This window comes from Leptinotarsa decemlineata, unplaced genomic scaffold, assembly GCF_025532065.1.
Source record: "Leptinotarsa decemlineata unplaced genomic scaffold, Ldec_3_MD MMD2_tig00000090_RagTag_RagTag, whole genome shotgun sequence".
In the NCBI taxonomy this organism is placed as follows: Eukaryota; Metazoa; Arthropoda; class Insecta; order Coleoptera; family Chrysomelidae; genus Leptinotarsa; species Leptinotarsa decemlineata.
The window spans coordinates 3,559,184-3,579,621 of record NW_027412541.1 but is presented as its reverse complement, the minus strand read 5'-3'; the positions used below and the strand labels follow the sequence as shown (position 1 = coordinate 3,579,621).

Here is a 20,438-nt window from a genome sequence, read left to right as displayed (position 1 = left end):
CAGATGCACTCCTTCCAGAACCATAACTTTCGTACTGGAACAATGTGTAGATATCTTCGTGGCCTGTGGAAATATTCCTATGTAATGGGCTTCTGACATTTCCAGAATCAGTGTTGCATTCATCGAAACTGGAACGTGTTCACATCTTGCTTCTTCATCTGTTATTTCCAACATCTGGGTAACACAGTCAGGGGATCTGCCAGTATCTTGGAGGAAATTTTCTTCGCAAAGGTAATCCAGACCAATTCGTTCACAAGGTGAATTTAGGTACTGGTAGAGGTAGGGACTGACTGTTAGGTAAGGAGTTGGTGGAATGATTATTGTCGAATTTTGTGTAGGAATGGGAAATAAGTGGAAGTAGGTGAATGTATCAGGGAATATTAAGGGAACATGAAGAATGAATACGATTTTATGATCCGTGTAGTAGGCGTCTATTTTGGTGACGTCGTAGTATTTATGAATGTCGTCTTCCTGGTTATAGAGTAACTGGTTTTCTGAGTGGTAGGTGAGCAGTGTCCTTACGATCCAACTCAAATCTTCGCTTTTGAGGACGCTGTTATGGACTGTATTGATCCTTGCCAGGGATACTGCCATTTCTAAGTCATTCAGTGTTTGTAAAATAACTTGAAGTATCAGGTTGATTTGATCCAATACGTTTCTGGTTTCCAGATAGTGATTGAAGTCAAAAACGAGTCTATTGAGATCGGTTTCAATTCTCTTGACTTCTATTGAGATGGTATCTTGATTATGTGTTAATAGAGAGATGGTTTCATTGTAGCTTTCCATTATTCTTGTGTTTAAACTGATGTGTTGGTTCACATGACTTATTATGTTCCTTTGGTTGTTTTCTAGGGAAGCAATAGCATTCTCATATTTCCTTGCATCTTCTTGGTCCAAGTTTCCAGAAATTGCTTTGATCACACTTCCTAAGCCATCTATGAGTCCTCTTTTGGGTCTACTGAGAGGGTAAAGAGTCTGTAGCTTTTCCTTGGCAGTTTTCAGTTGGTATTTCAGTCCTTGATCGAAATTTTGCAAGTTGAAGAAATAAGGGTCACTTAGTCCGTTACGAATTGCTGTGGAGACGGCATCATATTGGGATTCTATAGCGAATATCTCTTCGTGGATGGGTTGAAGATCGTAGTAGTGGATGAAGTCGTGCGTACTAGTCTTGATCTTTGCTTGTCCCATCTTGAGGGGAAGTAGTCCTGGATTTGTCTTGAGGTTCTGGATTTCGATCTCCTGTCCTCTCGTCAGATGAAGACTGTAAAGGGACGAAGAATTTAGTAATCTTATTAGGCAAATGTCTTATATTTTTCTTATGGACGTTTGCATTTTCTGTCTCGACAGTTACTGTTTGGTCTTTTTGGATGGATTTTGGGAGGAAGGGTGGTAGCAGTTTGTTTCTTTTCACTGTTTTGCTTGTGTACACCTTGGTGCAGGGTTTGTAGGTAATAGGAGTTTCTCTTTTCTTGTTTCTCTTCTCTATGATATTTGTTTTCTGTTTCTGTAAATCTTCGTTGATTTTCCTATATATTTCCTTCGTTTTTTCCCTGTGTTGTTGGACGTAGTTGTTAATCAAGGCTCGTCTTATGTCGATATCGAATGGGTCTTGACTATTGAGATGTCCGTTCAGAATATCCATAGGTTTCTGTCTTGTTGCTGAATGGATAGAGTTGTTGTATCCTAGGATGGCATAGAGCATCTGTTCTTTGATGTCTCTTTTCTTATGCGTATCTCTCAATATTCTCAAGTGCTCGATCAATGTGGAATGGAATCTTTCGACTATCCCGTTTGACTGAGGGTTTTCTGGAGTGGTATAGTGAATGTTGACTTTATGTGTGTCAACAAATTCTTGGATCAGTCCATTTTTGAATTCCGTTCCATTATCAGTGACGATCATATGTGGTATTCCATGATGGTTGATGAATACTAAGAGAGCATTGAGAGTGTTGATAGCATTACATCCCTCTATTGGATATGCCTGGCCATATTTTGAAAATGCATCCACAATCGTCAGGAATTTTTGTCCACTAGCCTGAAAGGTATCCATGTGTATTATTTCAAGAGGCTTCGTTGGGGTAGGTGTCAGCATGAACTTTGGCTTCTCTGGTCTTCGATCATACTTGTTGATTTGACAAGTTTCGCATAAGTTGATAGCTTCTTCGATATCCTTTTTTATATTGGGCCAATAATACAATCTTTTGATCCGAGTTTCCGTTTCGGTGATTCCTCTATGGTTTGTTTTTCCTTCATGATGCTGCTTGATTATTTCTTTTTGTCTAGCTGAGCAACTGACATCTTCCAAAAGGCGGTTGCATTTTATGAGATCGAAAGAGGAATTCTTGAATGTCTCTCTCAAGATTCTGCACATGCTGGGGTAGAGTTCTTCATCTTCGAACATCAAAGCGTATTTCTTTCCCGGGCTGATATATTCTTTGAAAAAGTTAAAAACATTTTCGTCCATATTGTCGTTTCCCAATTGAGCATGGTATCTTCTTTTATTCGGGAATATTTCTTCTATCACCGTTCTTGCTGGGTTATAGCTTACTTGTTTGAAGATGACTTGGTTATTGAAGACATTGAGAGGTTTCTCTGATATTGGTATTTCTAATATTGGACTTTCTCTGGCTGTATGGTTGGTGATGCCACTAGTATCTTCGTCTGGGGTAATTTCCGGGTTCAGGTTCACGCATTCCTTGTCTCCTTCGGTTGGGGGTTCATTCTGAATTTCTTGTTCTTGCGGTATGGGGTCCTTATCTTCAAGAAAATGTTGATGAAAGCAATCTTTAAACAGATCGTTGATGATGTCATCTGCAGACTCAGGAACTTCTGATGGAGGATGGTTGAATAGAGATGCCTTGTCGTCGTCGTAGTTTGCTTCATGGAGCTCCTTTGTATGTATCTCTATTCTGGAGAGCGCATCGGCGTTGGTATTGCTTGTGCCTTTTTTGTAGACCACTTCGTAGTCATACTCTTCTAGCTTCAGGCGCCATCGGACCAGTTTTGAGTTTGGATCCTTCAAGGAGAAGAGCCACTGGAGGGGACGGTGATCTGACAGAATTTTGAATTTTCTGCCGAAGAGATACGGTCGGAAATATTTGGTGGCCCAAACTATTGCTAGCATTTCCTTTTCGATGGTAGAGTACTTCATTTCAGTTTCGTTCAGGGTCCTGGATGCATAAGCTATTGGCTTGTCTTTTCCTATGGGTCCTTGGGACAGAACGGCTCCTATGGCGAAATTGCTGGCATCTGTGGTCAGATTAAAGGGCTTTGTGAAGTCCGGATACTGTAGTAGTGGTTCATTGGTAAGCAGGTTTTTACAAGTTTGAACATATTTTAGGAATTCTGGCGTATGCTCTATATGGGCATCTTTCTTGAGACAGGAGGTTAACGGTTTGGTAGTCTTGGCGAAGTCCTTGATGAACTTCCTGTAGTACCCTAGAAGTCTTAGGAATCCTCTGATTTCTTTGACAGTTCGAGGTACAGGATAATCCATGATTGCTTTGACTTTTGCTGGGTTTGGTTTTATCCCATTTGGAGTGACGATGTGTCCTAAAAAGCTGACTTCTTTTTTCAGGAATTCGCACTTGTCTACTTGTATTTTGAAACCAGTTTCTCGTAAACGTTGGAAAACTTTTGTGAGGTTGACCATATGCTCCTGCAGAGATGTAGAGAAGATGATTATGTCATCCATATAAACCAAGCAGATAGTCCCTTGTAGACCCTTTAGGACATTGTCCATAACCCTTTGAAAGGTCGCTGGAGCATTTTTCAGTCCAAACGGCATACGCAGGTACTCATAGTGTCCGTTTTCGACGTTGAATGCGGTCTTAGGGATGTCCTCCTCTGCCATCTCTATTTGGTGAAATCCGCTTGCCAAATCCAGGGTAGTGAAATATTGACACCTTCCCAGTTTGTCGAGGATGTCAGAAATGTTCGGAATAGGGTAGCGGTCGTCGATTGTCTTCTCGTTGACTTTGCGGAAATCCACAACGATACGCCATTTTGCTTTTCCAGAGGCGTCCAGTTTTTTTGGAACGACCCAAATTGGTGAGGACCAGGGAGATTGGCTAGGTCTGATGATTCCTTGGTCCAATAACGAAGTTATTTGCTTCTTGACTTCTTCCTTGTGTACATACGGATATCGGTATGATTTTGTGTAGACTGGGATTTCGTCTCTGGTTTTTATATGGTGTTTGACCTGATTGGTGAATGTGAGTGAGGAATCTGGATGGTGAAAAATATCAGCATATCTTCTGCATAATTTTCTGATATGCATCTCCTCTTCTGGATTCAGGTGGTCTGTTCTGATTAGATCATCTATGTTGTTGATTGGGTCTCTGTTTCCTGATGGGATTATGTCAGCAGAATAGATATGATGCTCTTGAAGATTTATTGGGCTGCTGCATACTGGTTCGGCTAGAACGATTTGGAGTTTATCTGGACTGAAGTTGACAATTTCCGTCCAGGCTAGATGATCACGGGCATCAGTGAGAGCTTCACGGATGTAAGCGCCTTGCAGTTTCTGTCTTGGTATCATGATAGTTCCATTCTTTTCCTTCACCGGTAGTCGTACTTGGGTCACGCTGTCTGGCTCCAATTGAATAGAGTAGAACTGGGTCTTATTGGTTTCGTAGTACTGGATTGGGAGAGAGGAGTATTCGGTTAAAAGGGAGGATTCAGGAAAATTCAGTTCAGCTTTGAGAAATTTCAGGTTGTCGAGTCCAATGAGGCCATCAAAAGTTTTGTGGAATTTGAAGAGGTAGAATTTCAGAATGCCGTTTGAGTTAAACTCAGGAAATATGGGGATTTCTGCACTGTAATCTTGAGAATAGTTTTGGAAAATGGAAGTGACGACGAAGGGATCTTTTTTGATGCAATCCTTGTAATATTGGAAAGCTAATTCAGGATTGAGAAAGGATTTTGTTGATCCGGTGTCAATGAGGAGTTTGAGGGGAGGATTTGCAATGGTTATATAAGGAAGTTCTCTCTTATCGTCAAATGTATGCAGTTCCGCTATGTTTCTTGGTTTTGTCCTGGATCCAATGGAAAATTTACATCTGGTTGGTCTTCTTGAACCTGGAATTCTTCAGTTGGTTCTTGATTGGGATAAAAGCAGGTTTCTTCAATGTAATAGGGGTTCGCTTCATATGCAAAGTCTTCGTCATGTTGCTCAATGTTGAACATGGGAGCTGGATTGAAATTTGGTCTTGCCTGAGGTTGGGTTCTCATGCTCCTCGTTGGTGCTCCATAAGTATTTCTGGTACTGATGCTCATTGGTGTTGGTTCTTGTCCATTCTGCCTGTTTGGTTGATTCTGTCCAAAACGTGGTGGTTGGACTGAAGGCCACATCTGTTTCTGTTGAGTATTTGGTTGCCAATGTGGTCTGAAGGTCGGTTGTTGAAATTGTGTTTGGAGTCCCATTGCCTGATGAGGTTGTTGTTGTCCGGGTCGTTGAAAGTGTTGCATGGGTTGGTACATCCGCTGTGGTATTGATTGTTGGGCATATTGGTGATTTGCAGTTTTTTGCTGGGTCTGGACAGGTTTCTTGGGGACTTGTGGGGGTCCAAACGTCCTTTGTAGATAACGGATATTGTTTTCTTCTTGGATGTACTGCATTGCTGTTGCCAAGTCTATTGGTTTCATTGCTCTTATGGTGGATCCCATGGGCTCTTGTAGTCCGGCTAGGAATGTTGTTAGAGCTTGTTGTTGGAAAAAGCTTTTCTTGCTGATCTTTATCGTATCATCGGCGGTGTGTAATTCGATATAGTTTGATATTGTGTTTAAAAGTCCCATGACTTTTTCGTAGAAACGTTGTGGTGTTTCGTTCTGGTCTTGTCGCAGGTTTACCAAATCTCTTGTTAAGGAATTTTCATTCCGTTGGTCGGCGAAGTTTTGGATTAGAGTTCCTTTGATGCTGTTCCAGTCACTACATCCATAAACTGAGATGACGTCTTTGGCTCTGCCTCGTAGCTTGTTGAGTAGTCCTTGTATCAATATATGGTTCTGAAAACAACCGGGGTCTTCAGTATTCCAATATTCGTTCAGAATCATTGTTGATACGTTGATGAACTGGTATAATTCATTTGGGCTTCCATCGTATTCGGGTACAATCCAAAAATTCTTCAGGTCGAATTGTTTTGCCATGTTGATGGGATTTAAAGGTTGGTCAATTGTTTGAGGAATAATGGATGGGCGAGAATTGATACTTGAAGGTGAATTTGGTAAAACTAAGGTAGGGGGACGTAAAATAGTATTTGCAATTGATGAAGTTGAGTTCATTTATGCTTACAGGATGACGATGATGGCTCGTTGCATATTCTGTCACCAAAAACTTATTTCTATGTAGATATTCCTTGACGGACGATAGTGAAGAGGTATTCTTGTCTACGGCCGGAATTCTTCCTGGAGTACTTGCTTCTCGGTGGAACTTGGTTCGGGAGAATAGTGGATAAACGTTTGAGAACGACGAGGATCTTCTAAGGACTCTTCCACTATCCTAGCGACTGCGCCAATTATATTTCTCGTTCACACAAAAGGGTTTTTAAAAACTTTTTATTTGAACAGAGTAACAACTAATAACTATGAAATATAATTACTGGCTATTACAAATCAATTGAACCTATTTATACATAAATTATTGCCGACTTTGCAGATATCAGCAAAATAATTGATGTCGTCTTCGGGTCATCGAACAATATCCTGCTGATGTAAGAGGTTATCGAACTGTAACTCACGTACACCTGACCTGACCCTTCTGGATGTTTCATTGTGATGCTTCATTAAAGACCAGATATTCAGCTCAGATTTTGGCAATATTGACAACGTGAAAGAACCAATAAGCAGGGCTTATTGGCTATATCTTCACAAATGCTGGAAAATTGACATTAAAAACGATTGCAAAAGGGAATATGTGTTTGAGGAATGATGGACGGCAATTTGAACATTTAATGAGATATCATGAGTGACGTAGAGGAGTACTTTGACAATGATTATTTTCTGTTTCTTACTTGGAAGATTATATGACAAGATACTGATGAAAATTGTCTCAATATCTTTCTAGAAAAAAGCTCAAATGATGAAAACTATTCTAAATTTGATACCCTATCCACATTTGAAAATTTTTGCCATATTTGATATAAAAAAATTGAATTGACTGTGATGATAAGTTGAAGTTGTCATTCTTGTTAACCCACAAGCGTTTACAGAATTGAAATTTTTTCTCTAGTTTAGGAGAAATGCGCTGTTTAAACAAATAAGGTTTTGAAGTGAAATAATTTTTTAATGATTCTTAAAAATATAAAACCAATGAACATTTAAGTGTCCAATACAAATTGCTTTCAGTCAGTTTTTGGGCCCAGAATATATCTAAAATGAAGTTTTACTATGTAAAATTTACACAAATGTATAAAAGGCAAGAAGACAATTACAAGGACAATATGTAAATAAATAATAGAAAGCTAATTATGATATAACTTTCTTGGTTATTTCCACTCTTTATCAATTGTAGAAGGGATGCTCCAGATGAGAACAATAAAAGATAAGTTTATCAAAATCTTAATATTGAAATTATTATTATTCAACATGAGAACTTATATACACATAAAATACTTGAAAAGTTTCCAGATCGCATCTTCTGTTTCCATTCAAAATTCCATTGAAGCATCTGAAATCGACATATATTAAAATCTCAATGTTATTTAATGTTAACATACCATTTTCATTTCTCTTAAGTCTCTCAGCTTTTTCCAGTGGCCTGAGAAATTCTTCGAAAATACTAACAGGTTTTAAGAGGCTGGTTTTCTTGTAGTCTTTGATTTTGAGTTTTTGAGTTGTTTCAGTTTCCATTTCCATTAGAGATTTTTCTTGTTCTTTTGTTTTTTCATCGTAAGCATTTATTTCATCAATGAGTAAACTGAAAATGAAAACATATATGCTGACTCTACATCAAACTATTAATCAACTAGTCACATTTATGAACTTACTTTAAAGTTGGAACATTTCCTGGATCAAAATTATCTACCAATTTTGGATTAAAAGGTACAGAAACTTTACCACTTTTTGGATGAACACAAAATGGTGCTTTCAATAAATGGTTTAGACCTTTGGTAACATTGATATCAAGTCTCGGGTATGAATATTGTAGTTTAATTTCTTCTCGAAGGTTCCTTAAATTTTTTGGAATCTGATTCTGAAATGGATTTTAATGTTAAAAGAAAACACATCAAACTGGGAATGAAAAAACAAAATATTTTTATAGTAAGTACTTAAAATGATCATTTTTCCCATAGACAATATTTAAATTTCATTGTGGTAATGACCTAAAAGTTTTTTAAAAATTTAATAATTTCTTACCTTAGTGTCACTATTTTTCGGGTTCGAAGGCCGTGGATTTTTGGAATTTCTTCCTGATCCCTGATCCAGATACAGGTATTAGCACTCCAAACTACCTGACAAAGCATAAATACACGTTACGAATAGTAACAAATTGTAATCCAAAATGTATAAATCTCTGAAGAAGCTAGCTACTAGCACAGGAAAACGTCAGGAAAAAATTCCAAAAATCCACAGCCTTCGAACCCGAAAAATAGTGACACTAAAAACCCCGGCCGCGAAATTCTTAACCATTTTGTCAGTTTCTTACCTTTCGTAATAGATCTACAAATGTTTCCTCGAAAATATTCCATCTATCTAGTGAACTTTCAGCTCTTTTCATAGACGATTTGAACGTTGGTCTCAAATCTTGATCTATTATTTGTAAAAAATTATTGAGTCTTTCATCTGTTCCTAAAATATCTTGATCTCTGACAATATCATTGAGAAAATATTTGTCAATAATTGAAAGGGCTCTCCTAGAAATAACAAAATTTTATTATATAGAACCAAAAATTTAGATTTTCAGGTCATTTGCATTGCATAGAAAATATGTGTTAAGCAAGATTGACTATCATTTATGAATACATTGAATGTACTAGCAGTAACAAAAAATAGAGAGATAGATAGATGTTATTTAAACTGCATTCCAAACAGGTTTACACCCGATTACATGTATACAGTCAATGTCATGGTACATAAAATATATGATATGAATATAAAATTACGTACAAGAGAAACATTAATAAAAACAGGTATGTATGGTGCATTTTTTTTAAACGACTGTCTTATTTCTAATTCATCACAGCAAAAAAAAATCAAGACTTTGATGACTTACGACTAGATCATTCACTTGCCTAAGGCAGCGATTGAGTGGAGACTCTGATCGGGTGTCTGCATAGAAAACCCTATTGCGATTTCTTAGACTAGCACTAGGAACATGAAGATTGATCACACTGAGGAGTTCAGGTACATTTATTATCTGATTAAATATGTTAAATATAAATAGTACATCATTCAAGCTTCGACGATCCGACAGGGTTGACATGTCAAAATGTTCTAGTTGAGTCCTATAGGAGATCATAGAGGAAGACTCTTTATTTTTTTTTGAAGTAGGTGTACCTGAGAAATTTCTTCTGTATTTTTTTTATCACCTCTGAATGAAATGCTGATTCGAGCTTTGATCTGACAAAGGCATTGAATAGAAGAATTCCTAGTTCCCATTTGAAATCCGTGGTGTTTCTTAACACATAACCACGCTTTCTATTTGCATCATGTACAATATATTCTATGTGATTTCTGAAGTTGAAGTTACTATTAAATATGACTCCTAGATCTTTGATTTGAGCAACTTTTTCCAGTTTGGTGCCATTTATTGAATATTCTGTTGGAGTAATAATATTTTTCCGTGAAAAAGACATAACTTTGCAATCACCCTCTTTCAACATTAAGTTGTTCATCTCACAAAAGAGTGATAGAATCTAAGTCTTTCTGAAGGTTTTAACTGTCTCTTTCATCGTTGATGGTTTAGTATAGTTTAAGATCATCTGCATAGAGTAGGAATTTGGAATCTGTTTAAAATCTGTTTTTCCGTTAACCAGCTGTCGCACCCCTACGAACAACAACCCTCAGAAGTCGAAACTTGTGCGAGCTAAGGATTAACGAGGTCTTACCTTTTAACGTGTGATTCCTAACACGGGTTGGACGGTAGCAAGTGAAGATCGATCGTTCAGACTAGGGCTTGAACCACCGACCAACACGGCAGTCAATTCGAGTGAGTGAACAAAGCACCTACGCCGAACCGCTTGGCTACCGACTGACCGAATGTCTTATATAATCACCTATATTGTTTTATAAATAAAAGTGAGCCTAGAATTGATCCTTGAGGAACGCCAGAGGTCGGTCTGAATATTGTCGAAAGCAACAAATTGATCTCTATCTGAAAGATATGACTTTACTAATGTTATCATTGATTGATTCATTGGGAATTTCCTTAATTTGGCAATGAGAACTCCATAGTTCACTTTGTTGAAAGCTTTCGCTAGGTCTGTGTAGATTACATCAAATTGTTTTCCAGTATTTATCGAGGGTGTTAAGTTATTACTTAACACCATGAGATTTGTTATAGGCGATTTTTTATTAACAAAACCGTGCTGTTCTCTGCAGATAGTGTCTTCAACATGCGCATAAAGTCTGTTATATAAGACTCTCTCTAAGATTTTTGATAATGAGGGGAGTATTGTTATCGGCCTATAGTTTGTTATGAGATTTTGATTGCCAGATTTATGGATAGGAATTATTCGTCCCATTTTGAGTTGTTTTGGAAACACATTACTTTCAACAACGCTATTGAAGATTATATTCAGAGGTCTTTTTAGGTTTGCCATATAACCTTGGTAAAAGTAAGATGGAATACCGTCAACTACAGTTGATGTTTTGGGTTTCAGGGATCCAACTGCTTTACATCTTGTTCGGAAATTGATGATATACATAATTCTCGCAGGTTGATCCCTAGAGAGAGATTGGTACCACCTGGAGAATCATTACTATAAACTGATTGAAAATATTCAGCAAAAGCATTAGCAATATCTTGGTCATCAGAAATGACTTCATCTTTATATCTGAAATAATTAGATATTTTGTAATAATTTTTTTATTGTTTATGTAATTCCAAAATTCTTTAGAGGTTTTACTGATTTTGTTTTCAATAGTTTGTATGTGAGAGAGCTAACATTGGCTTCCCTTTCACTTTTAGTCTAAGTTCACAAAATTTATTTCTGTATTCACCATGTTTTGGAGTTGCACGTTTTTTAAAGTATTTTTTCTTTTCCTTTATTGTCTGCCTAAGTTCAGCGCTATACCAGTGGGGGAATTTATTATTGAACTTTATTTCCTTTTTTTGCAAGCATTCGTCAAAGATACCATAGAATCTTTTGTAAAAAGCATCAACCAACTCATCCGGATCTTTTGATACTAACACATTTTCCCATTGAATTTGGCTTACTAGGTGATAGAGTTTGATGTAATCACCGCTCCGGAAATCATAAATATATTCTGGGATATTTTATTCGTTTGTCACAGATTCTGAGCCGATCAAAGTAATATCAATTTCTAGTGGGGGGTGATACTCGTCTATGCCATCATATAGGCTTGAAGTTGCCTTTGTAACACTTGTGCCGGCTAAATTTGTTAGGACGAGGTCAAGAGTGACGTGGTTTGAATTAGTTATATCATTTACAGAAAAGAGATCATAGTTGCTCATGAGGTCATCAATATATTCATTTACCTGTGCAGGTCTCGAAACCGAACGATGCACCATTTATTTTCGGAATATTACTGTAGACAAAATCGGAGTTATTCAATTCATCAACACTTTCTAGAGATAAAATGAGCTCATTGTATACTTCTTGTCTTGAATTTGGGGGAATGTATACACAACATATTAGGATTTTGATTTCTGAATTCTGGCAAGAAACATTTTTATTGAAGGGTTCTAATTTGGTACGCAGGCCCCTCACGTTTTGATATACAATTTGAAAATGCTTCTTGGAACTGCTGTGGCAGCTCACTTCTGATCTAAAAAATCATTTCCTCTGTTTTTCAAAAAGTTGAAACGTCTTACTATGACTTCAGGTGGACAGTAATTCGGGTTTTCGAATTTACTCAGCAAATTCATAGATGTTCCAATCTTGAAGGATGAGAACTTTCCTTTGTTTTTGAGTTTTTCCACAGTAAAAACGGCGTCTTTGTTATCCTCTTTGAGCCAATTTTCCTACATCTCAGGTGTTGCTTCCATATTTTTGATTTTTACTACATAGAACCAAGCTCGTCTAGGGACCGCTGCTTCAATTAAAGTACCATTAGACCTATCCTCGGTTGCTGAACTGATTCTTTCGTGGATTTTCTTCTTTCTTTCTATTATACATGTGTCATTTTTTGTGTATGATAAAGTCACAAAGTAATGAAAAAACAAATGACATGGTTACTGCTTGGAACAATATTATCTGTCAATAAAGGATTACTTTTATTTTCTAAATTCACTAAAGAGTTACCCCAGATACGATTTGAGCGTATTTCATAAAATTTGTCAGCACTCCATTGATATTCTGTAAATACATTAAATTTTATATTTCATTTTCCAACTTCAATATCTGTCCATTTAAATGTTCCAGTATGAGGATTATAAGAATACATATCTGATATATTACTGAAAACAATGGAAGAAACTTGTCATTCTGTAGAAGTTACAAGAAAACTGATTGAAACACTACAAAATAGGAATGAATATGTACAAGCAAAAAATAAGATAAATTCTGATCAACAAATGAGAAAAAACAGATGACAAAAAAAAATCAAGTATGATGTAATTATAATCATCATGTGAAGTGAGCAGAATGTAGAGTGAAAATTGCGAATGAAATTACAGAAAAAAGCGACAATAATGATTTTGAGGTCTAGGGGAAAAATGCCTTGGAACAAAAGACTGATGAAACTGAAATCAATTTTTAAATCGACACAGGATCGGATGTGCTTAATCATTTCTAAAGATGAGTTGTATGAATGGTGAGTTTATAATAACAGCAATAATTGACAGTGAAGATTTCTCTACTTGAATTATTTGGCCAAATAATACCCATACATTTCTATTAAGACCTCTCTTCTCATCATTATTTGATACAAATATATTAGTCATAATACAGCCCCTACAGATAAGATACTGAATACATTAACAGTAGAATATACAGTAACAATCTCTCCTGAAAGTAGTACTATATAACAACTTGACACCAACTGTAGTAAAACAAATGCCTATTAACCTAGGAACGGATGAGGTCGTATCATTTGATAATGAGACCCAAGAATATGGGAAACACTTTCTTGCTGCAGAACTAAAAGAAGCTGAATCAGGAAGACACCACACAGAAGATCATTTTTCATATCCTCTCACGAGCGAAGAATGCCTGAACGGTGAATAGATGGAATTAGAACGATTAAATCAAATGTAGAAATTGACAAAACAATAATTCCATCTCAGAAAAAGAAAACATTCTTAATTTTATCATTACAAAGGTTTTTACTTTAGCTCCTCAAAGTAATCAAGGACTTGGTAACAAATTGTTGGAGTTGAAAAATTTTTCAGAAGACAATAAATGCGACATTTTCTTGTGTGTCTGAGCATTGGGCTCATGAAAATCAGGTTTCATTAGTTAGATTAAATGATTTCCAAAATGCTAATGCCAAGAAATATTATTTTTAAAAATAATATGAAATTCGAAACAGTAAAAACTAGATCTGTTGAAATATATTTTAAAGTTACAGCAATTAGATGTGATGTTGGGGCACTGAACAAATGTGACATGAATTCTTTAATAAAAGTAGTTTAGAATTTCAAGTGCAATCTTCAACATTTTTCTAAACACTTTTGAGGAAATGATTAAGAACTTATGTACCAAATGCAAGCTATTACCCAAACAAGCTCTCTGATTGAACTCAAATATTGAACTGTTTTGTCTTCATTTTCCAGTTGTAGAAGAGAAGGATGTTTCATGAAAGTGTGTGTTTTATCAAATATTTTATTGATGATGTGTAATTCTTCGTTACTTCAAGTGTAGTTGCGAATTCAAATGAGGACAGAGAGGAACATCATAAAGTACAAATGAGAGGATTCAAAATCATTCAAATGACATATTTGAATGTCTAAGAAAAATATATTATGCAGAATGAACCTGTTACCATTAACTAAAAAATTTTGAAAGTAAATCAATATAAGCAAGGTTCTCAGTCTAGCTAATTACTTGGTACAGAATCTTTGTTTGTTTGACGAGAAAAGGATGTAGAAACTGCATCAAATGCTTATTGACAAAATCATTTATAACTTTAAGAGTACTACTTTGGATGAAAACTTGTCCATATTACACCTATTCCTTGACTTAACAGGAAAAAAAATTTACAGAAATCCAGGAAAACATGAGCACAAAATCTCTAGTATAATTCTTCATGTTCAGAAAAAAATTAACCCTCTGAAAGGTAGGAACGTGGATGGTAGTATGTTGGATGAATATCACTGAATCTCAAACTAGGATATCATTTTTTGCTTGAATCGTTTAGTTTATTACCATAGATTCATAGATCAATGATGACTTACTCTTCAGTTTCCTTATCCTTGGGAAGAAACAAAAAATATGTCCATACCATAAAAGGTCGTTTTTATGAGTTTACAAACAAATTATGATTGATTTTTGCTAAATTGTCCAATTCATATACAACCACAATAATCTGTTCATTATAAGCTAATGACACTATCATCTTCATCACACATAATACTAATGAAAGATATGTTATTCTCGCTCAATAATTGTTTGCCAAAGTTAGCTTGTGAAGATAAAACTTTATGCACTTTATTCAGTAGGCCAAGGCACTCTGAAAGAACCATTTCTTCAAACGAAATAATCCTTGAATATCATGAACAAACAAAAGTGCTTGGTATGGTCATTGATTGTAACCTCAACTAGGCCAAACACAATGAGTTTCTTTGCACTTAACTGCTCTAAAATTGTTGAAAAACAATCTTGTAAAATATATTGAAACAACTACAAGTTGTTAGTTTGTTCGTGTTTTTATACTTGCAAACATGAGTTTTACATGTGTTGGAAAATAGAAATAAATTCCAACAGATGACCGTCTAAAAACTGAAACCACAAATAGTTAATATTACAATGATAGAAAATCATAATCATTTTTGCTAGATTCTTACATAAGGGAGGAATGTATTTTTTCTCCAGGAAGTTGCACTTTTTTCATTTGATTTGCACCACCTTTAACAACTTGTAAATAATCAGCAATAGCTGATCTTACACCTTCATCAAGTTTTCTTGCTTGATGATCAGCAATCCAGCAGTGAATACCTCTTCTTCCGGAGAAAACCCAGAGTATATGATCATAACCAAAATCCTCTCGAAGAGCAGCATCAAGAATCTTACAAGCAATAGCCATAAACTTCCAACATTTTGTACATACATCAGTACCAGAACAACATGTTCTAATATCATCATAATCAGTCATATCTATATCAAAAACAATCTCTTTTTCTACTGGCGTCATGGTACCTACTGGTCCACGATCTTTAGGTTTGGTATAATAAACGGCTCCCAAATCCATTTTGACTGGATATTTCTTTTGGAGTTCGGCAATGAACTCTTCTTGAGTGTCAAATGATTGAAATCGAATATAAATATCTCCGAAAAGAGTGAAGGATATTTCTCTTCTTGCAAATGTAGCAACATTACCTGCAAAAACTCTCCAATTAGAATGAGTTTATTCAGTTTGAAGTATATTTACCATAACTTAACCACCTATAAAACTGTAAATGTGGAAATAACCTCTTGTAATATAGAGGTAACAAATCTGGCAAAGTATCTTCATTGAACACCGAACCACTCATTTTCAAGATATAAAAGTTCTATATTTGTAAGCAGTAGCCGAGTCGCTGAGTTATTGTCAACAGCTATATTTTGAAATTTGAATCTATGACAAATCTTTGGAGCCAAATAATTTTTAAGGTTATGTAGACATATCATCTTCTTTATCTCAGAGCAATAAAATTCGAAAGGACCATTGACGCATGGTGGCGGTGGATACTTTTCAAAGAAAACAAATGAAAAATAATTATCAAACTTATATTTTGTTTCGACATTTCTGCGAAATATTGAATATTAATTGTTTCGAGACGGCTTGTTCTCCCAGTTTGTGTCTGCAAGTTACTACTTTACATGATCTAAACATCTTCGTACAGAGTTACATTTTTGGTATTGATTGCTTACTTCCTTTCTTTGGAAGTTTCTTACATTTTCTTGTATGGAGGTAAAGAAGTATAAAGCCAAAAAAATATAACCCTTTCAGTTCGAATTAATTTTATTATTTCAACAAACATTTTCTCAGAATTCCTGTAGTGAAAGCATTGTTGACAGAAAAAATCTGTTAATTGGAGGATGATGCTAGTTCGGAAGTGAAACCTAAAGCAGTTTTCAGAGTTTAATTGTGTACTATTTATGCAACTTAGACGATTGGCCTTCATTTCCACTGAAATTCACTCGTTACCAAGTGAGATTGATCCTGGTGTTTAAAACGAATTGAGCAGATAGTGTGATACATAATTATCACACCGGTTCACTAAACAATACCTTTTGGATTTAAATCATTATGAAGAGTTGTCTTTTTCATTTTTGTGAAAGAATATTGCAATAGAAAGAAGCAACAACGAATTTTCCACTGTTCATGAAAACAGTTAGTTTTCACAATAACCAATGTTTATCTTATGCCTTACGGGTAATAATTAATAATGAAGTAGTTTCATGTTATGAGCAAAATGTGAAGCCCTCCAGATGTACCAAAGAGCGTCCAAGGCTAATCAACAAGCGCTCATGAAAGATCTAGAAGCGTTCTAGAAACGTCTAGAAGCCTGGTAGAAGAGTCTAGAAGCGTTTCTAGAATGTTTCTAGACGTTTTGTGGATGTTTGTAAAACATTTCGTTGGTGCTTCTGTAATGCTTCAACACGTTCGGTGGAAACTGCAAACTCAGCGATATTTATTCATAATGGGAGTTACGCCCAAATCAAAAATGAAATTGAAAAAATGGAATGACATGCGGTGTTGCCTCATTCTACTGGTGAAAGTGTTAGAAAATATTTTAGAATGTTTGTGATACTGAACATTGTTCGTAAACTTTTAAAGTTCCTGTATTCTTCGTGGAAATGGAGAAATATCTTGTTGTTAAAAACTCTGTCAAAATAATTCAATCATACAGTTCAACTTGACGTATGTTTGAATTACGACTTGTTTCGATCAATATCAAACCGGTGAAGGGCTGTTATATTGTCCCATAGATTGTTATATTGACGTGAACGGAAAATTTGAAAGCTAACTGATCAAGTATGATTAACTTTTTGTTTTAAAGAATTCAGCAAAGAAAAGGGGTGGATACGTTTTCAACCGGCATCACTAGGCACAACAGAAGATATGTGGAAGAAAATATCTTCCATATATCAAAGTAATTCTTCAGGTTAGAATATCGGAATATTTTATCCTGCGTTACAAGTGTGAGGATGCCGACAGGAAAAGGTGAGAAACGTGTTAACAAATTCAATACTTTCTATGAAAAATGTGTAAAGCGCAGGGATATTATTAACAAATAATGAAAAAATAAACGATTTTTTTCGCGTTTACTCGTTACTCGTTTTGATAGTCTTTATCACAGATTCCACTGAAGCTGTTTTTTTCGCAGACAATGTGAAATAATAATTGATGTGATGCTTTAGTATTATACTCCCAAAATAATTGTGGAAACATTCTTTTCCCTGATCAGTAACAATATTCTTCAGAGAGTATAGCGGTTTCTTCAGTATCGTTTTGATAGCTAACGTCATTCCAGGACCAGTTTTATTCCTGAATGGCCGCACCACGTGTATTTGAAGTAGCTATATATAGCTACAAAAAAAATTACGACTTTGCTTATTCGAAGGTGGATTCGTTCGATGAAAGAAGGTTGATTAGGTGCTTGAACAGGAATTTTGAAATCGATTCCGATCCGAAGTCGCCACTCTTGGTGAACGTGACATGAAGTTCAAAAGGAATATGGGTTTGGGACTTACGACTCCAACCGACCTCCCTGTAACTTCAGATCAGGAGCGAGAGCTTCTTAACTCTCCAACTCCTGATCCAATAACTGAACCTAAAAAAATAGTTTGGTGGTGAAGCCAGAAAACGATTGAGTCATATCCTTAAGAGCGGAGCGGTGCAAGGCGTGAAAACGCCTTGCACCAAATTCTTCAGCAGCGTACGCAGAATCTGTCTCAGGTGGAGGAACAAACCCCTCATGAGAAGGTAGCAAACGTTTGCGCTCAAATGATGATTCATTGAAACCAAAGGCGAAAAAGCCCTGCACGGCTGAATCTAAGGCATCGTCAGGTGTAGATGACGTGCAAAAACTCTCATATGGGAAGGTTGTCGCGGGTATCAAGGTGAGAATCTTGCAACTTGATTATCCGACTACCTCATTAACGGCCAATCAGCCAATCTCTTCAGGGGGGTTATTTTGTTGGCTATAGAGCTTATTCCAGATAATGGGCCACAGGTACAATTTCAGAGCTGCGTTTTTCGACTTAGATGGTTACAGGTCGTCTGTGAGGATCAGGTTAGCTCCGAGTGGCTTGTGGGTGTAGTTAATACCCTGCAACCGTGGGAGGGCGCTTCTCTGAAATGCGTCACAGGGGACCAACTTCCGAAGCCACACATCTGTGTTGCTTACCTACCTGACGAAGGCAGTTGCAGACTGACCTCCGACCAGGTCCTCACTAGGCTGTCAACCTTGGAGTGGAATATTCTCCACAAGGAAAAGTTGGGTCCTGGTCAAGCACGGCCATGCAACAAGATACACCATTGGTCTGTATTTACTGAACCTTCCTGATCAGATTAAAGATATATTGTTTTCAATATTGAAACAGGTCTAAGACCAGTAGTGGAATATCGTGACTCAAAAATCTACTGGTTGGATTGGGTATGAAAACTTCCTCCAATCGTACTTTGAGGATTCATTACTATTGTAATGATATGGATACACTAGCGGAGCAATTTCGCGAAGCACTGATCTTATCATATCATGAGAACTGTTCACTGAGGTTTAAAACAGATAACCATAACTCTTCTTGGTGGAACAAAAGCCTGTAAAACCAAAGAAAAGTAGTTCGACGATTATTCAATCGAGCTTAAGAGTCAGGTAACTGAGAGCTTTATAAAACTACTCCAATGACATACAACAAGGAAATAAGAAAGGCAAAACGGAAGTCTTGGAGAAAGTTCTGTGAGAGTATCTCTGATTTACCACGCAGCAAAAGAATTCACAAGATTATCTCTAGAGAGCCGACTGCTGAAGTTGGATGCTTAATGATAGGGGAGGCCAAGCGGGGATTTCGGGATTTACTAAAGCGCGGCAGATTAATATACAGGGGGATACCTTGTAGCCGGTTAAGTACCTCCACCAAATATGAGCCCCATATATAAGGCCGCCTGTGAGGGATAAAGGATCAGATTAGTAAAAAAAAATTGATCATCAGAAATTCTCGAGCGCGTCAGATTAAGGTAGGGTGAGTTAATTACCTGCTAAAAAGTGCATATCAGTAATCTGACAATTTGAAAGTGACGTAAAGAAAGAGGACGACAACAAAGTTGTGAAGAAATAACGTCATTTCGACATTCTCGAGAGTAGCTATTTTTTTTTATTTTGAAGGAAATAATTCAAGGATAACGAAAAATATATAATCTGACGATTTCCGCAAGCCGAAATAACAAAAATTCGTCGATAAAGTTTAATGCGTGCAGTTGTGTGGTACCTATATTTTCCTCTCCGAGCTTCTATTCCTCTATTCTCTATTCACTTTTTCTCTATCTATTACTCTCTCAATTCGTCCCCACTCTGAATTATGTTGCCATGACGCCATCACAGCTAATTACAGAGACTCGTTCGTGATGAAGATGAAGATGGTGATTAATTAATCAATTAATTGATGGACCCACGCACAGGATTTCCTTTGTGGGTTCCATGAATTTGTTCAGAATAAATTAGGGTCATTGTAACCAATGTATCGTATCAATGTATTCCACATATTATGCGTGCCTGTAACATTGTATTTTATGTCTTCGCTTGAATAAATTCATTATTATTATGTAGCCGTTACTACGTGGTAGGAAATCATAATGAAGAAAAGAGAAATTAAACTTTCTATGTTTTACCACTTTTTTTTGTAACTAACGTTACTGCAGTTTCGTTCTATATGACATATTCAAACTTATACAATGTATAAGTTTGAAAATGTCTTTATAGGACGAAACTGCAGTAACGTTAATTACAAATAAAAGTGGTAAAAAACATAGAAAGTTTCATTTCTATTTTCTTCATTAATTAATCAATTGATTATAAAAAAATAATTTTTTTTGAGCATTTCAAAAAAATATTTTCTTATAAATATAAGTATTCTACTTAAAAAACATACACTTATTTATTTGCATGCTAT

The 20,438-nt window shown here is 36.2% G+C and overlaps 2 protein-coding genes across 2 annotated transcripts; both read right to left on the bottom strand.

Annotated features, from left to right (window-relative positions):
• Positions 1 to 5,016: 5,016 nt before the first annotated feature.
• On the bottom strand, positions 5,017 to 6,746 carry LOC141481222 (uncharacterized). Its single transcript, XM_074172425.1, has 2 exons — positions 6,293 to 6,746; positions 5,017 to 6,230 (listed from the first exon to the last, which is right to left on the bottom strand). The coding sequence occupies exon 2, from the start codon at positions 6,145 to 6,147 to the stop codon at positions 5,017 to 5,019; it is 1,131 nt and encodes a 376-aa protein (XP_074028526.1). The 5' UTR covers positions 6,148 to 6,230; positions 6,293 to 6,746.
• A 799-nt stretch (positions 6,747 to 7,545) lies between these two features.
• On the bottom strand, positions 7,546 to 15,945 carry DNApol-alpha50 (DNA primase small subunit). The gene is made up of 6 exons (XM_023162719.2): positions 15,712 to 15,945; positions 15,128 to 15,659; positions 8,645 to 8,852; positions 7,986 to 8,191; positions 7,716 to 7,915; positions 7,546 to 7,666 (listed from the first exon to the last, which is right to left on the bottom strand). The coding sequence occupies exons 1-6, from the start codon at positions 15,812 to 15,814 to the stop codon at positions 7,647 to 7,649; spliced, it is 1,269 nt and encodes a 422-aa protein (XP_023018487.1). The 5' UTR covers positions 15,815 to 15,945; the 3' UTR covers positions 7,546 to 7,646.
• Between the last annotated feature and the right edge of the window lie 4,493 nt (positions 15,946 to 20,438).

What these genes read in the sequence shown, in the direction of transcription:
- LOC141481222 (XM_074172425.1), bottom strand. Translation starts at nt 6,147, where the DNA reads ATGGCAAAACAATTCGACCTGAAGAATTTTTGGATTGTACCCGAATAC.
- DNApol-alpha50 (XM_023162719.2), bottom strand. Translation starts at nt 15,814, where the DNA reads ATGAGTGGTTCGGTGTTCAATGAAGATACTTTGCCAGATTTGTTACCT. An exon ending in AAAATACATTCCTCCCTTAT is followed by an intron (nt 8,853 to 15,127) that starts GTAAGAATCTAG and finishes TGTTATTTCTAG; the next exon opens with GAGAGCCCTTTCAATTATTG. An exon ending in GGAAATGTTCCAACTTTAAA is followed by an intron (nt 7,916 to 7,985) that starts GTAAGTTCATAA and finishes TTTCATTTTCAG; the next exon opens with TTTACTCATTGATGAAATAA.